Source organism: Rattus rattus, chromosome 3, assembly GCF_011064425.1.
Source record: "Rattus rattus isolate New Zealand chromosome 3, Rrattus_CSIRO_v1, whole genome shotgun sequence".
NCBI lineage: Eukaryota > Metazoa > Chordata > Mammalia > Rodentia > Muridae > Rattus > Rattus rattus.
Window position 1 is genome coordinate 20748552 of NC_046156.1, and position 19926 is coordinate 20768477.

The 19926-nt window shown below is 43.5% G+C and overlaps 1 protein-coding gene across 1 annotated transcript in view; it reads right to left on the minus strand.

Annotated features, from left to right (window-relative positions):
- Positions 1-11071: 11071 nt before the first annotated feature.
- LOC116895298 (alcohol dehydrogenase 6) overlaps positions 11072-19926 on the minus strand; it is a 29011-nt gene continuing 20156 nt past the window's right edge. Inside the window, exons 6-8 of the mRNA XM_032896610.1 lie at positions 18135-18395; positions 16793-16931; positions 11072-11214 (exon numbers count right to left, since the gene is read on the minus strand). Of these exons, the coding sequence (XP_032752501.1) occupies positions 11072-11214; positions 16793-16931; positions 18135-18395 (543 nt within the window). The remainder of the gene's footprint in view (positions 11215-16792; positions 16932-18134; positions 18396-19926) is intronic.

Genomic DNA, 19926 nt, shown 5'->3' on the forward strand with positions numbered 1-19926 from the left:
CCTCCCCCATTGCCGCCTCCTGTCCCTTTGCCTCCCGAGGCTGACTCCTTCCCTAGATAGTGTCTTCCTCCCCGTCCTTTAAAATGATTTACTTTTGTTATTTTAAATTTTATCTATGTGTACATCTCTGTGTGGGCAAGTGGACGTGAGTGCAGGAAGTCATGGAAGGCAGAGGCAGCTGATCCCCTGAAGCTGGGGTTCTAGGCATTGTGAGCCACCTTTTATGGGTGCTGGGAACTGAACTTGGATCTCTGAAAGAGCAGAGCCATCTCTCCAGCCCTAACTATCTTGTTTTAAAAATATTTTTTTAAAAAAATCATCTGCATGAGATGTGAGAGAAAACTTGACATTGTCTTTCTGTTCCATGCTTACTTTCCTTACTGTGACGATTTATAGTTTATCCATTTTTATTCAATCAGCACGATTTCATTCTTATGGTTAAGAGAGACTTTACTGGGTATATGTACATATTTCATTCCCTCATCCATCCATTGACAGATAGATAATAGGTTGATTCTGTAGCTTGGTTGTGAATAATGCATGTGGTGATTTGAATGATCATAGCCTACACAGCCTCATATATTTAAGGCTTAATTACCAGTTAGTGGAAACTGCTTAGGTCTAGGAGGTGTGGCCTTGTTGGAGGAGGTGTGGCCTTGTTGGAGGAGGTGTGGCCTTGTCGGAGGAGGTGTGGCCTTGTTGGAGGAGGTGTGGCCTTGTTGGAGGAGGTGTGGCCTTGTCGGAGGAGGTGTGGCCTTGTCGGAGGAGGTGTGCCACTAAAGGCTTTGAAATGTCAAAAGCCCATGGCAGCCCCGTGTCTCTCTTCTTACCTGTAGATTAGGATAAAAGCTGATGTTCCCACGCCATGTTGGCTTGCTTCCTGTCGTGATGATTATGGACTAACCTAAAACTATAAGCAAGTCCCCAATGAAATGATTTTCTTTATAAGAGTTGCCTTACTCATGGCGTGTCTTCACAGCAGTAGAACAGTAACTGGGACAGCGCATCAATAAACAAGGGTCTTACGGATCCCCACAGTATGACGACTTTGATTCCTTTAGGCATGAACTCAATGGACCAGTAGCATAAGCTAGAAAGGTTCAGGGCAATCTGTAGTCCAAATTCTCAAGATAGTCTCATTTTAGTCCCAAGATTCACCTCATTTTCATCGGGGCTCTGACTCTAGTCTTAGAGATTTATTGCAATACAGATGAAAAGTCTGCAAGTTGGATAATCTCATGGAAAAACCCTAAGCTTGATTTCCAATCCAAATCTTCTTCTAATGATGGGAGATCAGCAGAACTTAAGTTCACTGCGTTTTGTTCCCATCCCAGTTCACCACAAGGGAGACTCTTACAGGAATGCATCACAAGAGCATGCTGGGGGATTACTGCCCCCTGAATTAATGCCTACACATCAGCAACTTGCTGCTGGACAGATAGAACACGCATGCGTTATCAACGTTTTTTGTTGGCTGTGAGTCTGACAGCATAGAGGTTTAGCTTAGAAGGTCTCCGTTCCATGTGCTGACCAGAATTGCTGTCACCTCACGGCTCATCTCTGGGAGAATCTGCTTCCCAGTTTTTCCTCAGGTCACCAAAAGGCCTTGAGGTCAACTCCAGCCTCACAGGTTCTCTTCTCAGGGCTGCTACCCAAGATGCATCACGAAACAGGTTCACCACTCTACATGCAAACTGATTCTCCTACTTCGCAGAACCCATTGCATGCACTGAGGGTCAGGTACTCCCTCTGAGTTTTTTCTCATCTCATGGGCAGGAAGAATTTCCCCTCTGCTTTGCTGCCTGCTCATGATAATGCTTTTTATACTGAATTTTAATTATTTGCCTATCTTAGATATTGGGCTGTCCCAATCCTCCAGGACATAGACTAATAAATGGTTAGTGCTGTGATTAGTTAACTGACTATCAGAGCTCAGTTAAAAGACAAAAGAAAAGCTAGTGGACTACATTCGGATCGTGAAAGTCATTCTGGTGGTGGGTTGTCTGGCCTTAGAAGGAAGTTAGAGAGGAACAGTTGGGAGCAGTCAACATGGTTTGAAGTCACAGTGTAGGGGAATGATAAATGCCACCACCAGGGAGAAAGCTAGCACTAATTTACAACACTTAATAGGAAATTGAGATAGACTGTGAAAGTGAAAGCTTTAAACCATCACACAGGTGGAGGAACCTCAACATGGTGGCAAGTCAGGATTTCCCAGGAAGGTGCTACTAAGACCCAACTCTTGAGGCTACTCTGAATATCTCTTTATGATTGCCCTCTCTTACTGAGGCTTCCAGTGGAGGGACTTGGAGTTAAGTGAATTGCTGGCCACATTTATTGTCCCCTTCTGAGGAGTGTTAAGTAGGAAACTTCTGTAACCTTCTCTTCAGGGTGTGCCTCCCAATGAATGACAAGACTCTATTCACTCCCCCCACCCCCACACCTTTCTGAATCTGGAGAGGTTGGAGCTGCCAAATGCTAACCTTCCTTGACCACTGAAGAAGGCTGAAGTTTCATTGTCAATACAGGAGAGAGGAGAGCCATGGAGTTATCATAAGGGAACAAAGGGTTAAGGCTGAGCTCATGTGTTTCAGGTTAACTTGAGTTCGATGAATGTATTGGTGCCATGCCCAATTTCAACAAACCCCAAGTTGTATGCTAAGATGAAATGTTGCTTTCTGCATACTGACAGAGAGGCCCCATAGTTGAGGAATATATCACACAGCTCACTGGAGAGGCTGAGCTGGTGCCTGAATGGAGTCCTCACACTTATATTCTCATGACTTTGATGTGAGAAAGGACTTTACAGGCTACTGAAAGAGAACATGGAGACCAGCCCAGCCATAAAACCTTTGCGATACAATCTGTCCTGCCTACAGAGTATGCTAGGACAATATTGGCACAGGGCTGTGAGTAACGAACCAATGCCTGGTTTGACCTAAAGCCCAGTCCATGAGAAGGAACTCATACCAGACACTGCTTAGGCAACTGAGAACTAGAGGCTAAATAGCTCAGAAACATAAGGTAAAACCAAACAGGATGGGGGGAAAAGGAAAGAAAAAGAAGAAACAAACAAGAAAATAATCCCAAGTGATATTCTGCTCTACTCAGACCAGAGCTTTATCCGGTCACCACCAGAGAGGCTTTCTTCAACAGCAGATAGGAAGAGATGCAGAGACCCACAACCAGGTATTATGCAGAGAGGGTGGGCATCAGAATCAAATTCCTCTCCTCAGAGCTCAAGGAACCTCATGGAAGAGAAAGATTATAAGAGCCAAGGGGATGGAGGACTCCAGGAGAACAAGACTTTCTGAATCAGCTAAGCAGAGCGCATGTGAGCTCACAGAGACAGGAGCAGCCAGCAGAGGGACTACGTGGGTCCGCACCAGGGCCTCAGTGTATATATTACAGCTATTAGGTGGCATTTTTAATGGACTCCTGCCTGTGAGAGCGTATGGGTCCTAAGTATTGTACCTGCTCTTGGGACTCTTTTCCTCCTTTTGGATTGCCATGCCCAATTTCAATATGATAGCCTTTTTCCTTCATCATATTGTATTTTACTTCATCATGTTTGTTATTATCTCTTAGAACCCATTCTTTTCAAATGAGAGACAGATCCGGAGGGGAGAGGATATGGGGAGGATCTGGGAGGAGCAGAGGGAAACAATAATCCTGATATAGTGTATGAGAAAAGAATGCCTTTTGAACAATTCAAGGATACCATTTTCAGTAGCTTGTTACACACCAACGTGAAGGGTCCCTTGTGATTATGCAGGAGCCGATGGTTCTCACTTCCAAGATATTAGGGAAGAATGCAGTGTCGCTGCTGGGCATTTGCCTGCTCACTGTACCTCAGTAAAGGGCCTTTATATTTTAGACACACTTTGTTATGATTTGAGTGATAGCTAATGATATAACCATTCTTTCAGATAAAAAGTAGAAGAGACTCAAACTTTGCATGATCTAGGCATAATTTATTTGGAGGCTGTGTACCTGCTTACAGTATGGGTCTGGGATTAGATAAGCCGTGACAGAGCCTATAAACCATCCCGTGTAGTCCTTACCAGAGAAGCACTGTGCCTAGAAATTGCAAAGATGTGGTTTGCTTGGAGTTGGGACTGGATCATTAAATGGGGCTGAAGTGGTGGTGCTTAGAGAGGTTTATATGACCTTACCTTGAGAGTTAACTTTCAGATAGCAACAGTGGTGAATAGTTATGTACTGACATTGAAAGTCAATGCTGGTGTAATACTTTTGATCAGGAATTAGTAGGAAGAAGACGGGAAGCTGTGTGAAGTTAGACGTTTTCAATGAGCTCCAGCATGAACAGGTGCATAAAGAAGCAGAGTTGGGTAGGGTAGCGCTCGTACCTGTAACCTCAGTACATGGAAATTTATGGCAGAATTGTAGGCTGAGGCAAGCCTGAGCCACATAGTGAAAGTCTGCTCCCCCAAGAGGGGAAAGAATTGGGTTCTGTTAACATCTGCCTGGGAAACTCTTGACTCGTGATGGGATTCCACTGAGTTCACACTGTTAGGACAGTTGGTTTAGGGGCAGAGCAGACAAGAAGAAGGTTTGAAATGGAAGGCAGGGGCAGGGTGAGTGTCGATTTCCAGCTCAGACTTGGGAGGATGGAGAAGATGCCTCATAGTACCTCCCTCCCTCTGTGTAGGGAACAGGGATCTCAAAGGAGAGGCCCGGAGCTCACCTTATGGTGCCGCTCAGCTTGGGGAATCACTTTTTTTTTAAATTTTTTTTATTAACTTGAGTATTTCTTATTTACATTTCGAGTGTTATTCCCTTTCCCGGTTTCCGGGCCAACATCCCCCTAACCCCTCCCCCTCCCCTTCTATTTTGGTGTTTCCCTTCCCCTCCTCCCCCCGTTCCTGCCCTCCCCCCAACAATCACGTTCACTGGGGGTTCAGTCTTAGCAGGACCAAGGGCTTCCCCTTCCACTGGTGCTCTTACTAGGATATTCATTGCTACCTATGAGGTTAGAGTCCAGGGTCAGTCCATGTATAGTCTTTGGGTAGTGGCTTAGTCCCTGGAAGCTCTGGTTGCTTGGCATTGTTGTTCATATGGGGTCTTGAGCCCCTTCAAGCTCTTCCAGTCCTTTCTCTGATTCCTTCAACGGGGGTCCCGTTCTCAGTTCAGTGGTTTGCTGCTGGCATTCGCCTATGTATTTGCTGTATTCTGTCTGTGTCTCTTGGGAGAGATCTACATATGGTTCCTGTCGGCCTGCACTTCTTTGCTTCATCCATCTTGTCTAATTGGATGGCTGTATATGCATGGGCCACATGTGGGGCAGGCTCTGAATGGGTGTTCCTTCTATGTCTGTTTTAATCTTTGCCTCCCTATTCCCTGCCAAAGGTATTCTTGTTCCCCTTTTAAAGAAGGAGTGAAGCATTCACATTTTGATCATCCGTCTTGAGTTTCATGTGTTCTGTGCATCTAGGGTAATTCAAGCATTTGGGCTAATAGCCACTTATCAATGAGTGCATACCATGTGTGTTTTTCTGTGATTGGGTTACCTCACTCAGGATGATATTTTCCAGTTCCTCCATTTGCCTATGAATTTCATAAAGTCATTGTTTTTGATAGCTGAGTAGTATTCCATTGTGTAGATGTACCACATTTTCTGTATCCATTCCTCTGTTGAAGGGCATCTGGGTTCTTTCCAGCTTCTGGCTATTATAAATAAGGCTGCTATGAGCATAGTGGAGCACGTGTCTTTTTTATATGTTGGGGCATCTTTTGGGCATATGCCCAAGAGAGATATAGCTGGGTCCTCAGGTAGTTCAATGTCCAATTTTCTGAGGAACCTCCAGACTGATTTCCAGAATGGTTGAACCAGTCTGCAATCCCACCAACAGTGGAGGAGTGTTCCTCTTTCTCCACATCCTCGCCAGCATTTGCTGTCACCTGAGTTTTTGATCTTAGCCATTCTCACTGGTGTGAGGTGAAATCTCAGGGTTGTTTTGATTTGCATTTCCCTTATGACTAAAGATGTTGAACATTTCTTTAGATGTTTCTCAGCCATTCGGCATTCCTCAGCTGTGAATTCTTTGTTTAGCTCTGAACCCCATTTTTAAATAGGGTTATTTGTCTCCCTGTGGTCTAACTTCTTGAGTTCTTTGTATATTTTGGATATAAGCCCTCTATCTGTTGTAGGATTGGTAAAGATCTTTTCCCAATCTGTTGGTTACTGTTTTGTCCTAACCACAGTGTCCTTTGCCTTACAGAAGCTTTGAAGTTTTATGAGATCCCATTTGTCGATTCTTGATCTTAGAGCATAAGCCATTGGTGTTTTTTTTGTTCAGGAAATTTTTTCCAGTGCCCATGTGTTCGAGTTGCTTCCCCACTTTTTCTTCTCTTAGTTTGAGTGTATCTGGTTTGATGTGGAGGTCCTTGATCCCCTTGGACTTAAGCTTTGTATAGGGTGATAAGCATGGATCGATCTGCATTCTTCTACATGTTGACCTCCAGTTGAACCAGCACCATTTGCTAAAAATGCTATCTTTTTTCCATTGAATGGTTTTGGCTCCTTTGTCAAAAATCAAGTGACCATAGGTGTGTGGGTTCATTTCTGGGTCTTCAATTCTATTCCATTGGTCTATCTGTCTGTCTCTGTACCAATACCATGCAGTTTTTATCTTGGGGATCACTTTTATGCCAACTCTGTTACATTCAGAGATGAGCATAATGGGTAGGCTGGACTGGGTATGTTCTCATTTCCTGACCAGTCTGGAATGACAACGCTATTCGGTTTAGGCATAAGATTCTATTTCGCTCTTCCAATGTCAACAGCACTGTCTGATCCAGTAGTCCCGAATCTGGCAGAGCCCATGCTAAGGAAGTCTCTTAGTAGAAAGGGCAATCCTGTTCTGTGGACTGGGGCCAGGGGTTGTTAAGAGAGGTTTTATAGGTAGAGAATAAAGAAGGAAGTCCCACCCTAAGACAGCTGTCAACGTCAATCCTGGGTCTAGGGGAAGAAGAGCTTGTGCAGAGTCAATGGGTCAAGAGAGGGTAAGATATCAAAAACCACTCCTCAGTTATGTTACCCTCTTAGCTACTTCCGGTTAGAAAAACATCTATGGGACACGTTAATAAGAGACTGAACGTTTATTGTCCCTTTCTGAGGAGTGTTAAGTAGGAAACTTCTGTAACCTTCTCTTCAGGGTGTGCCTCCCAGTGAATGACAAGACTCTATTCACTCCCCCCACCCCCACACCTTTCTGAATCTGGAGAAGTTGGAGCTGCCAATTGCTAACCTTCCTGGACTACTGAAGAAGGCTGAAGTTTCATTGTCAATATAGGAGAGAGGAGAGCCATGGAGTTATCATAAGGGATAAAGGGCTAAGACTGAGCTCATCTGTTTCAGGTTAACTTGAGTCCTCAATCAATGTGGGGATGTTTTCTTTTTTGAAGGATTTATTTTGTTTGTAGTTCTCTCTCTCTCTCTCTCTCTCTCTCTCTCTCTCTCTCTCTCTCTCTCTCTCTGTGTGTGTGTGTGTGTGTGTGTGTGTGTGTGTGTGTGTACATATGAGTTCTGAAGCCTGCAGAAGTCATAGGATGCCCAGGAGCTGGAGTTACAGGTGCTGGTGAGCCACCTGTTGTGGACACTGGGAACCAAACTCAGGTCCTCTGCAGAGCAGCGTGTATCTTACTGCTGAGCACGCCCTCCAGCCCCGGGAGCTTTATTTCAAGTAATTATATTTCTTTTTAATCTGAAACTCTAAGCCCAGATAAAATACTTTCTTCTCTCAGGTTTCTTATCAAACGGAAGTAACTAGGACAGGGAGCTTTATTTCACTTAACAATTAATGTATTTTTATTTCTATGTTTTTAAAAATAGATTTATGTTTTCATGTGAATGGATATTTTGACTGCATGTATGTCTGTATGCTGTGTACATGCTATGTCCATGGAGGCCAGAAGAGGGCACTGGATCTCCTGGAGCTGGAGTTACAGATCATTGTGCACTGCCGTGTGTGTGTGTGTGTGTGTGTGTGTGTGTGTGTGTGTGTGTGTGTGTGTGTGTGTGTGGTGTGTGTGTTTGGAACTGAACCTGAGTCATCGGAAAGAGCGCCCAGTGCTCCTAACCATGAACCATCTCGTCACCGTCTTCCACTTACTTTTCACGGGTGTATAAAAGTATAAAGTCACACACAATTATGGAGAAGCATGTGATTACACTTTAGGATGTTATATTATTCCTGAAAAATAATTTCTGTATGAGAACAGGGTTTGAAATCCTTTCTTTTGGAATGTGAAGCACACAGTGTGTTATCTGCCCTCACCTTCCACTGTCAGGAGCACACCAGCCCTTCCTTTACCATGCTCCTGAACTAGCCTGCGATTGCATACTGCCTTTCACTCAGGTGACAGCTGCCCTCTCTGGGCAGAGGCCTTTTGGTTGGTAATCACACTTGTCTAAGTTTTCTTCGTTTCCTCTGCCTAGGGTACGTCGTCCAAGAATCCCTTGCCCATTTTCAGGCTCCAGAATGGTGCCCTCTGTTTCCTTATAGTAGTTTAGTGGTTTCAGTCCCTCCACTGAAGACTTCAGGGTGTTTAGGGTTCACTTTTGTAACTGGCAAGGGGGCAGTCTAGCTTTATTTTTTCCATGTGGGTTAAGTATCTTCTTTCCCATATCTAATTTTCCTAGGACCAATGATTGAAAAGACCCTCTTTCCTCTGATGTATCTTCGTAGTTCCTTCTAGGCCTGCTGTGTTCAGTGTTTCTCTGGCCTCGCTGCTTGGTTCCATTGATCTGTGATTCTGGTTTCTGGCTGAACTGTGCTGCTTCGGTCACTCCGACTCAGTAGTGTATTTTGGGGTACAATGGCTTCTGCTTTGTACTTTATGGTCAGGATCACTTTGCCTATTTGCATTTTTGAGGTTTCACACAGATTTGGAGGCTATGTTTTATCTGTGAGGAATTTTCCTGGTGTTTTGTTAAGACCGCACAGAATCTGTAGGTCTCTTTGGATAGCATGGACATTTAACAATACAGATTCTTCTAATTCTTCAATTCGTGAACAAAGAATTTTTTCATGTTGTATATATTTAAATATGTATGTATTTGAGACATGATCAGTTTAACACAATCAAGCTGTGTAGAATTTGCTATGTGACCAGTCTAGTCCTGAACTCCCACAGTCTGCCCTTCTTGGCCATCAAGATGCTTGGATAAAAGAAGTGGACCACGATACTCTGCAATGTTTTATACTTTTTTTTTGACCCAATTGGTAAGATGTAATTGCCCACTTAAACATACAAAGCCCATCCATCCCTTAAGAACATTAATAACAACCTGTAAATACACAGAGCAGAATCTTTTTTTTCCCTCCATCTTTATTAACTTGGGTATTTCTTATTTACATTTCATTTGTTATTCCCTTTCCTGGTTTCCAGGCCAACAACCCCCAGCCCCTCCCCCTTCCCTTCTATATGGGTGTTCTCCTCCCCATCCTCCCCCTATTACCACCCTCCCCCCAACAATCACCTTCACTGGGGGGTCAGTCTTGGCAGGACCAAGGGCTTCCCCTTCCCCTGGTGCTCTTACTAGGCTTTTCATTGCTACCTATGAGGTTGGAGCCCAGGGTCAGTCTATGTATAGTCTTTGGGTAGTGGCTTAGTCCCTGGAAGTCTGGTTGGTTGGCATTGTTGTTCTTATGGGGTCTCAAGCAGAATATTAATGTGAGCCTCCATTGTCCTGCCACAGCTTCTCTCTTGTTTTATATTTTTTATTGTAGGGATATTTCACCTTTGATTAAATTGATTTCTATGTTGTTAATTTATTTGCGAGATCAATCTCACAGCAGTTGTGAGATTGTCTCCTTGACTCCATATGAGATAACTTGCTGTTGCCATACAACCACACCGTGGGTTCTGGGGGTGGTGGTTTTGTGACCTAAACATTCGCCCATTTGTTTATCAGTTCCAGTAACTTCTCTGGTGGGATCCATACAGCGTGGGAAAGATTCAGTGAGTGAGGAAATGTGCATCCCTACATAGGGACCTCTGTGCCATTGGAGCATCTTGGTGTGCCCTCCTCTGCGGACTCTGCCACTGGGCGACTCAACTCAACCCTCACAGCTGTAAAAGGGAGACTGTATTCCAACAGCACTGGGTCACAGGGGAAGATTTCGATGGTGTGAACAGGTGAGAACTTGATACAAGATTGTTGCTGAGTGAATGAAAGGCAAGAAAATAGAAAAGCATTGCGTGGTGGATTCTTCTAAATCTCGACACGTGGTGACATATGTAGATCTCGTAGTTATGGGAGCAGGACACAGCGGATACTGAAAAACGAGAAGAAGAAAGAGAAAACGTTGGGGAAATTCTGAGGCACCATGTGGTTTGGATTCTAATTCTCTTAGATCTGTAAACTAGAGTCGCTTCCCCTGATATTGGGAAAAATTGAGCACAGATTAACAAGCTGGGAGAAAAATGGAAAAAGCAACATGCAGTTCTCAGGCTAATGGATTAGGTGAGGAGCTTTCACTGGGCGAAGAGCTGATGTCATGCATGGTCCCCTCTGCTGGGAAGAGGTGCCAGCAATAGGAATCTTATAGAGGATCCCCACACAGAAACAAAACCCGAGAATGACAACAAAACCCTCTTGTAAAATGGCTTTGGTCTTTCTCTCCATATTTTACCTCACTGTGGGGGAGGTGTGGAGCGTGGGCGTGAGCCATCGCGTGCATAAGGAAGTCAGAGGACGGCCTTGTGCAGTCGGGGCTCTTCTTCCATATCTATGGGGTCTGGGGGCTTAAACCCAGGGTGCCCATTGTTGCAGCAAATGGTTTTACCTGCAGAGCCATCTCTCCAACTCTGGAAATTGTGCTCCTAAACTTGGACTGTAACCTATGGGGTGGCATCGTTAGCTCTGTCTTGTATAAAGAAATAATGTGAACACTATCTACTACCTTAATACTTCCAGGAGCACATCTAAGTCAGCAACAAGGCAAAATTCCGGGGGTAAGGGGAGGTCTTTGTCTGTGCAGTGCTGGAGCAGTGACAACCCTCTGTCCCCACATCCACACACAGACACAGGCGACTTGCGTGATTACCATTGCCCACTTCTCATGAGCTGAACTGCCTCATTGACCTCACTGAGAGTCAGGGTATGGGTGATCAGAGGATCTATGTTAAACTTCTTTGCCATATAGTCGGAAACCAGCTTAGGGATTTCCTCTTTCGTTTTCCAGCCTGGAAATGCACAAAATAACAGAATTAGGAAGGGTTCTACTTGTGAGGTTTCAATATAAAGAAAGGCCGTGTTACAAATGGCATGCAGATTTGATAACACCATAACGCATGAAATCCTCAATTGGTAAAAAAAAAAAGATTAAAAAAGAAAGGATGATGGGAGGAAAGAAGGCCACGTTAAATGGCTAGAGGTGTTTTCTGCCTCATCCACTTGCCCCAGTCGGGAGAGGCACTATTCCTACCACGCAGCCAACACTCAGGGTTGTGCTCCTCTGGGAGGCCTCTGGCATCTCTGACACAGGAAGAAATAAAAAACCCATAGAAACTAAATCTCATCTGTGGTGTTCCCACCTTAGATGTAATCTCTGTGGATCGTCGAATTCAAATGTATAATGAAGGCCGCAGTCTTGGGATGCCTGACCTGAACAAATTAAAGGGGTAGAACTGGGGGCTGGGGAAGCAGCTCAGTTGGGAGAGCATGGGGCTATGTGCACGAGGGTCTAGGTCTGCTCCTCAGCACTGAACTTCTGAATGTCTTCCTCTTTCTCTGCGTGTGCATGCACACCCATGTGGCATACATGTATGTGCTGTGTTTTGGCATGCAGCTTCATGAACGATCCAAACAATCTACGGGAAGAGAAGAACATGTTGGCAGCAATTCCAGAGGAGCAGAAAATGGATGTGTGGAAATTATTCAAATGGGTCCTCTGACTGTAAAGATGAGGCCAGCTAGGGCAACACAAGCCGCAAAATGTATTGTCTTTTCTCTTCTGAGTTTCAAAAAGTGTCGATATCTCACACTGTGCCAAGCACTTTTGGCAGCTGTTTGATTATTTTTAAGATAAAATAGGTGAGAAGTACCGGATGCTCTTCAAAGGACATGGGTGCCATTTTTTTAATACCCATATGACAATATACAACTGTCTATAACTGTTTCCAGGGCATTTGACACCCTCTTTGGGCCTCCATGGGCACAGTTCGTATCTGTGGTGCAGATATTATGTAGGCAAAACATTTCACACATATAAAAATGAAGAATTAATTAAAAATCGTGATGCATGCCATGTCACAGCTTATCCTGTAAAAGAGAAAAGATTCATTTTTATTAATGTTTTAAATGATGTGTATGTGTGTATACGTGTTTGTATGTACATGTGTGTTCAAGCATGTATGTGTGTGCAGGTGCCGTAGGAGGACAGAGACATTGGATCTTCTGATCATGTGGGATTTAGGAATTCGGGTCCCTGGAAGCCTTTAAAGGTGGAATGGAGTTTTCTACCTTTGAGTGGAGTGGAAGAGAATTTTGTGGGACTTACTCCACAAAACTGTCCTTTGACCTCCACACATGCATGAAGGCAAGCATTTTCCCACCTCATTACATCCACACACTAAAATAAAGTAAAAACGATTAGAGACGGAAGGTCCCAGGCACATAGACAAAATTAGGCAGTGTTTCTCAAAGATAGAGCGGACCATGTTGTTTCTCAGCGAGGGCACAGATTGCATTTTGAGTAGGGGAAGTTCTTCACTGTACACACTGTAGGAACTTAGAGGATCTGCTTACCCTCGATTACAAACGGTAAAACCAGAGAACTACCCTCTCTCTCAATAGGAGGAATTAACTTCATTTATGATCACTGAATGAATATTTGAATAGTTGAAGAATTTGTTTATGAGGGTTAAGATAATATGGTCTATTTTTACAAAGCTTAGTTAAACACATGCCTTTTGAATGAACACCTCACCGATGGACAAAGCATGAGGAAATAGCTGTGGTGTGTACCCAGTGATCTAAATAGAGGACCTGGGGCCACAGTGTTCAGCTGAATCAGGACTTACCTCCCTTACAGGTCTTGCCACTTGCTCAGGAAGTGGCGAAGTCTCCTAATGTCTAACAATCCATTGCCACCAATAGCTTGGCCATCACCATTCCCAGCATTCAGCAATCTCTTAATTTCATGTGTTTGTTCAAGAACTCATAGTATCTAGAGACTTCTTAAAAATGGGATTGTGCGGCACTGCGATGGCTCAGCCATCACAAGCACCAGCTGCTCTTCCAGAGGGAGATTTCCAGCACTCATAATTTAGCTCACAACTATGACTTCAGTGCAGAGGACCGGGTGTCCTTTTCTGTCCTCTGTGGGCACCAGGGACTCAAGTGGTGTACAGACTGACATGTAGGTAAAACATGCACATACATTGTAATAAATAATCACTAAAAATGAAAAAAAATCATGTTGCTTGCAGATAAGCTGAGAAGCTTAGCCAGGGGTATACACTTTCATTTATTTTCTACTTTTTAAATATGGGAGCCAGAGGCAGATAGCTCTCTGAGTTTAAGGCCAGCCTGGTTTACAGAGTGAGTTTTAGGACAGCCAGGACTACTTGAAAATCAAAAGGAAAAAGTAAATAAGTAAAAATCCTCTAAAGTTTTAAATAATGGCAAATCAAGGATTTCATGAAAAGATTTATTTCTCTGGATAAAAGAATTTGCATTTGCTTGCTATTAAAGTGCCCTTCCCCTTTGATAGTATTTCTTGACAATTATGAATATACCATTTTTCAGACCATTGAGTTGGTATGATGACAACTCATTTGTCTGGATAAGATTATGCTGCCTGACAATAACTATTAATAGTTGAGCATATACATGAAAGAATCCCAGTGAACATTTATATAACTAAACTGGGGTGCACCTACTGATTTTAATACTGTTAAAGTTTGGGTCATTTTGAATCTAAGTCTTTAGCATTCTGTCACCAAGTTATATTCCCAGCCTCTACCAGTGGTTTTCAACCTGTGGATCATGACCCGTTTGGCAAACCTCTATCTCTGAAAATATTTACATATGATTCATAACAATAGCAAAATTACAGTTAGGAAGTAGAGTTCAAACAAATCAGTAGCTTTCCTGTACTCAAAGGATAGACAGGCTGAGAAAGAAATTAGAGAAATGATACCCTTCACAATGGCCACAAATAATGTAAAATATCTTGGGGTGACTCTAACCAAGCAAGTGAAAGAGATATATGACAAGAACTTCAAGTCTCTGAAGAAAGGAATCGAAGAAGATCTCAGAAGATGGAAAGATCTCCCATGCTCATGGATTGGCAGGATTAATATAGTAAAAATGGCCATCTTGCCTTAAACAATCTACAGATTCAATGCAATCCCCATCAAAATCCCAAGTCAATTCTTCACAGAGTTAGAAAGAGCAATTTGCAAATTCATTTGGAATAACAAAACACCCAAGATAGTGAAAACTATTCTCAACAATAAAAGAACTTCTGGGGGAATCACCACCTATGACCTCAAGCAGTATTACAGAGCAATCATGATAAAAAATGCATGGTATTGGAACAGAGACAGGCAGAGAGATCAATGGAACAGAACTGAAGACCCAGAAATGAACTTACATGCCTATGGTCACTTGATCTTTGACAAAGGAGCTAAAACTATCCAGTGAAAAAAGACAGCATTTTTAACAAATGGTGCTGGTTCAACTTGTGGGCAGCTTGTAGAAGAATGCAAATGGATCCATTCTTTTGCCCTGTACAAAGCTCAAGTCTAAGTGGATCCAGGACCTCCACATCAAACCAGATACACTCAAACTAATAGAAGAAAAATTGGGGAACACATGGGCACTGGGGAAAATTTCCTGAACAGAACACCAATGGCTTATGCTCTAAGATCAAGAATCAACAAATGGAACCTCATAAAATCACAAAGCTTCTGTAAGGCAAAGGACTGTCAATAGGACAAAACAGCAACCAACAGATTAGGAAAAGGACTTTACCAATCCTACATCCAATAGACGGTTAATATCTAATATATACAAAGAACTCAAGAAGGTAGACTCCAGAGAATCAAATAATCCTATTAAAAATGGGGTACAGAGCTAAACGAAGAATTCTCAGTTGAGGAATACCTAATGGTTAAGAAACACCTAAAGAAATGTTCAACATCCTTAGTCATCAGGGGAATGCAAATCAAAACAACCCTGAGATACCACCTCACACCAGTCAGAATGGCTAAGATCAAAAACTCAGGTGACAACAGATGCTGATGAGGATATGGAGAAAGAGGAACACTCCTCCATTGCTGGTGGGATTGCAGACTGGTACAAGCACTCTGGAAATCAGTATGAAGGTTCCTCAGAAAATTGAACATAGTACTACCTTAGGACCCAGCTATACCACTCCTGGGCATATACCCAAAAGATGCTCCAATACAGAACAAGGACACATGCTCCACTATGTTCATAGCAGCCTTATTATTATAATAATAGCCAGAAGCTGGAAAGAACCCAGATGTCCCTTCAACAGAGGAATGAATGCAGAAAATGTGGTACATTTATACAATGGAGTATTACTCAGCTATTAAAAACAATGATTACATGAAATTCTTAGGAAAATGGATGGAACTCGAAAATATTATCCTGAGTGAGGTAACCTAGTCACAAAAGAACACAAATGGTATACACTTGCAGATAAGTGGATATTAGCCCAAAAGCTCTGAATACACAAGATATAATTCACAGATTATATGAAGTTCATGAATAAGGAAGACCAAGTATGGATGCTTCAGTCCTTCTTAGAAAGGGGAACAAAATACTCACAGGAGGAAATATAGGGACAAAGAGTGGAGCAGAGAAGGAAGGAAAGGCCATCTAGAGACTTCCCCAGATGGGGATCCATCCCAGATACAGCCACCAAACCCAGTCACTATTGCTGATGCCAAGAAGTACATGCTGACAGGAGCCTGATATAGACATCTCCTGAGAGGCTCTGTCAGAGCCTGACAAATACAGAGGCAGATTCTAGCAGCCAACCATTGGACTGAGCATGGGAACCCCAACAAAGAAGTTAGAGAGAGGACTGAAGGAGCTGAAGGGGTTTGCAACCCCATAGGAAGACAACAATATCAACCAACCAGACCACCAGAGCTCCCAGGAACTAAACCACCAACCAAAGAATACACAGTGGAGGTACCCATGGCTCCATCCGCATATATAGCAGAGGATGGCATTGTCAGGCATCACTGGGAGGAGAGGCTCTTGGTGCTGTGAGGACTTTTCCCGAGTGTAGGGGAATGCCAGGGTATTGAGATTAGGAGTGGGTGGGTAGAAGGGAGAGCATCCTTATAGAAGCAGTGGGGAAGGGGGATGGGGGAGGGGAGAGGGAGGAACCAGGAAAGGAAATAACATTTGAAATATTAATATACAAAATATCCAATAAAATTGAATGAATAAAAAATAGTTTTGTGAGTGGGGTCCCCACGACATGAGGGACTGTATTAAGGCATTAAGAAGGCTGAGGACCACTGAACTAAGCAGTGTTTTGTTCTTGGTTCTACCAGTCAATTAAAAATATTTTTTCTCTCCTTGTATGAGATAAAGCACATAGGGAGACCAAGGACACAGGTAATATCCTCTCTCTTAATGTGGGTTTTAAAAAGTTGAGACAAACACCGTGATCTAGAATTGATCAATGTCCTTTTTAAGGCTCTTCTGACCCATTTTTCTCTTTCCTACTTGTGTCTCTTCATCTCTGCCATTCACTGTTTCTTCCATACATACCTCCCATGGTAGACCCTTTCAGAATGCGTCCTGAGAAGAACAAGTGGCTCCTGATGCTGAGTGTACTGGTGAAAGATGCTATGGCTCCAACAGTCACGCAGACCCCGTGGTCCTTGTGACAGGAGCCCAGGGCAGCTCCCTGTTGTGAAGCAAAGCAAGAGAGAAAAGGGATAAACCACGGAGGTCAGAGTCAGACACAAGTCTTGCCCAGTTTGACTGCTTAGTGGCCTATGAGTTCCTTTCTGGCTTCCCCTTTCGTTTTTGAAATTGTATCGATATTATAAAGATGTTCTAGGGCTGGAGAGATGGCTCAGCCATTATAACCAAACAGCTCACAACCAAAAATATAAAGATGTTCTGTAACATAGCTAAGATATTGTTTCTGCCTAGAATAGCCCTTGGCATTTTAGGATTCAACAAACAGAATAAAGAAGAAGACCGTTACAGCTGTGGTAACAAAAATTATTGTTTTTATAAGGAATGATAGTGTGGGTGGTTGGAGTTGATGTTTTTCTTCTTCTACATATCAAATGGGATATTCAGATGTTTGCATGAGATGTATGCTAATAAAATGGCTACCTGCCATCTTCCCGTTAGTGATTTTCAAGGCTATTTCTCAGAACAAGGCTGGGATAAAGGCTTTGCTGTGTATTTCCTCAGGTGAGAGGATTATCTACAGTGAACTGTAAGAAAATTCTGAATGCTGGAAAAAAAGACCAAGCTTGGAAAGGACTCCTCTTTGCTTTCTATGTAACTTCCATGCAACAAAAATACATCCAAGACCAAAGGAAGACTCTCCTCAGAGTCTGACGTGACTGACTGCCTTTCATTTTATCTCCTTGTATGAACCATGTTCAGGCAGAAAAATCACTACTGTTTTTCTCCATGTTTTGGAAGTGACCCATTGAATCAAGGTGAGATAGGATTGTCTTGTTTCAGAAGCTTCTGTCTAACATGAAAGATCTTAGTGAAATGAAGAAGGTCATTCATTGTTCTCTAGGACAATTAGGTAAAGCCTGTTCTCATCTAAGTTATTTGCCTTGAACATCATAGTCATCTCAGGCTACTTGTTGTTATGCAGTCTCTGAGTGGGAATTCTATATGGTTAATTGAAGGAGATGTATGTGGGAACAGAGAGGGAAAAATGAACTCAAGAGCAGAGCTGTCATTTGAGTGGGACAGTGAATGGACAGGGCTCTGGTGGGCATGTCGCGATGGGCATGTGGTGGCCCACAGGAAATTAGAGAAACGTGGAAGGAAATGTAGTATTCTCATTATGTTAAAATAGTAAGCAACAACTGGTGTAATATACTGGTAATTTTCACTTCCAAAGGTCACATACCACTGCTTCTGTGTTCCCAGTGACCTCAAAGCAGAAGTCCACGCCACCATCTATCATATCAGATAAAACTTCCTCAATGGGTTTCTCAAAGTCCCGTGGGTCTACGCAGTCAGTGGCACCCACTGCCTTGGCCTTCGAAAACTTGTCTTTGTTGATGTCCACGGCAATGATCCTGGCTGCTCCTGCTGCTTTACAGCCAATGATGACAGACAGACCGACACCTCCGAGGCCAAACACCGCACAGGTGGAGCCTGGGGTCACCTAGGCATAAAGGCAGAAACTCAAAAGCAAAAGGAAGGCGAACTTTCCTTCTCTGTGGTAGAGAGTGAAGCCGACACATGACAACTGAGGAGCCTCTGCCAGTGCACTTTCCCCTGTCCTGTGTGTCCTTACCGACCTATGGAGGCCAAGGCAGTTGCTTTCCATGAGACGGAAGGAAAGGACATTTTCAAGTAAAATACATCAAGAGAATCTTAGTTCTTCAGGCTATTTCTAGGTGTGCGATACTTATAGCACAGTAACAAAAACCTACCTACAAGGGTTTCAAGTCTCAGGAAGGTATTAGCATGAGGAGAAGTAACACAATAAAACTTTCCTGGATCTTTTGTTGGGGCAGATGATTTCCTTAGTTGTAAGAGAGTTTTGAGTTCTTTCAAATACCTCCTTCATCTTCTTGCAAATTCTCTTTCTCTTTTCTTCTGGGAATCTGGGAACTTTAAATCACTTCAGAGTCATCACTTCAGATGCAATCAATTCTCTCTCTCTCTCTCTCTCTCTCTCTCTCTCTCCTTTCTTCTGTCCTTCCTTCCTTCTGTCCTTCCTTCTGTCCTTCCTTCCTTCTGTCCTTCCTTCCTTCTGTCCCTCCTTCCTTTTGTCCTTCCTTTTTCTTGAGCAGCATGCAGTTTGGCACCAATTTAAATCGAACCCTTCCAAGCTGTTATAGTTTGCAGTTTGAACATGCCCTAAAGACACATGTGATAAAGGCTTACTCCTCAGCTCTTGACATTGTGAGGAAGTAGCAGACCCTCTTGAAGGAGCCTAGGGGAAAGAGAACATTCAGGCACACGCTCTACAGAGATTCTAGGGCTCCAGCTCACCTTTCTTTTTGTATCCTATGTCTTTCTTCTGCTCCTGAATTCCAGCTTTGTCCCACTCTGCATTACCTGCCACAACTTACTGCCCCATGACACCCCAATGCCAGAGAGCCAAACCAGCATGGACCACATGTCTGAGGGAGTGAATAAGATAAACTCTCCTTCCTCAAAATGTGATTGTTGTAGGTATCTTCTCACAGTGACATACGGGCGACAGAGACACATCCCAATCTCTGTATGTAGCACTGAGGCTGAAGGACAGTGGACAATGCAAAGGCTTAAATATCAATGGCCCCTGAAAGACTTGAAGCTGGGGAGGTTAGAACAATATTTCAGGAGGAGGAGGAGGAGGAACAGGAGGAGGAGGAAGAGGAAGATGAGGAAGAGGAGGGGGAGAAAGAGAGAAGGAGAAGGAAGAAGAGGAGGAAGAGGAAGATGAGGAAGAGGAAGAGTAGGAAGAGGAGGGTAGGAGGAGGGGAGGAGGAGGAGGAAGAGGAGGAGGAGAAGGAGAGAAGGAGGAGGAAGAAGAGGAGGAAGAGGAAGAGGAGAATGAGTTTAACTGTGGCCTATTCAACCAAGGGTGAGAGTCCCTGGCTGGTGCAGTCACTACGGTGCTAGCTCTCTTATTTATTGCTACACTTGGACCTTGTGCACACCAGGCATGTATTCCGTCCTTGCTTTACATCTTCAGCCTCCTT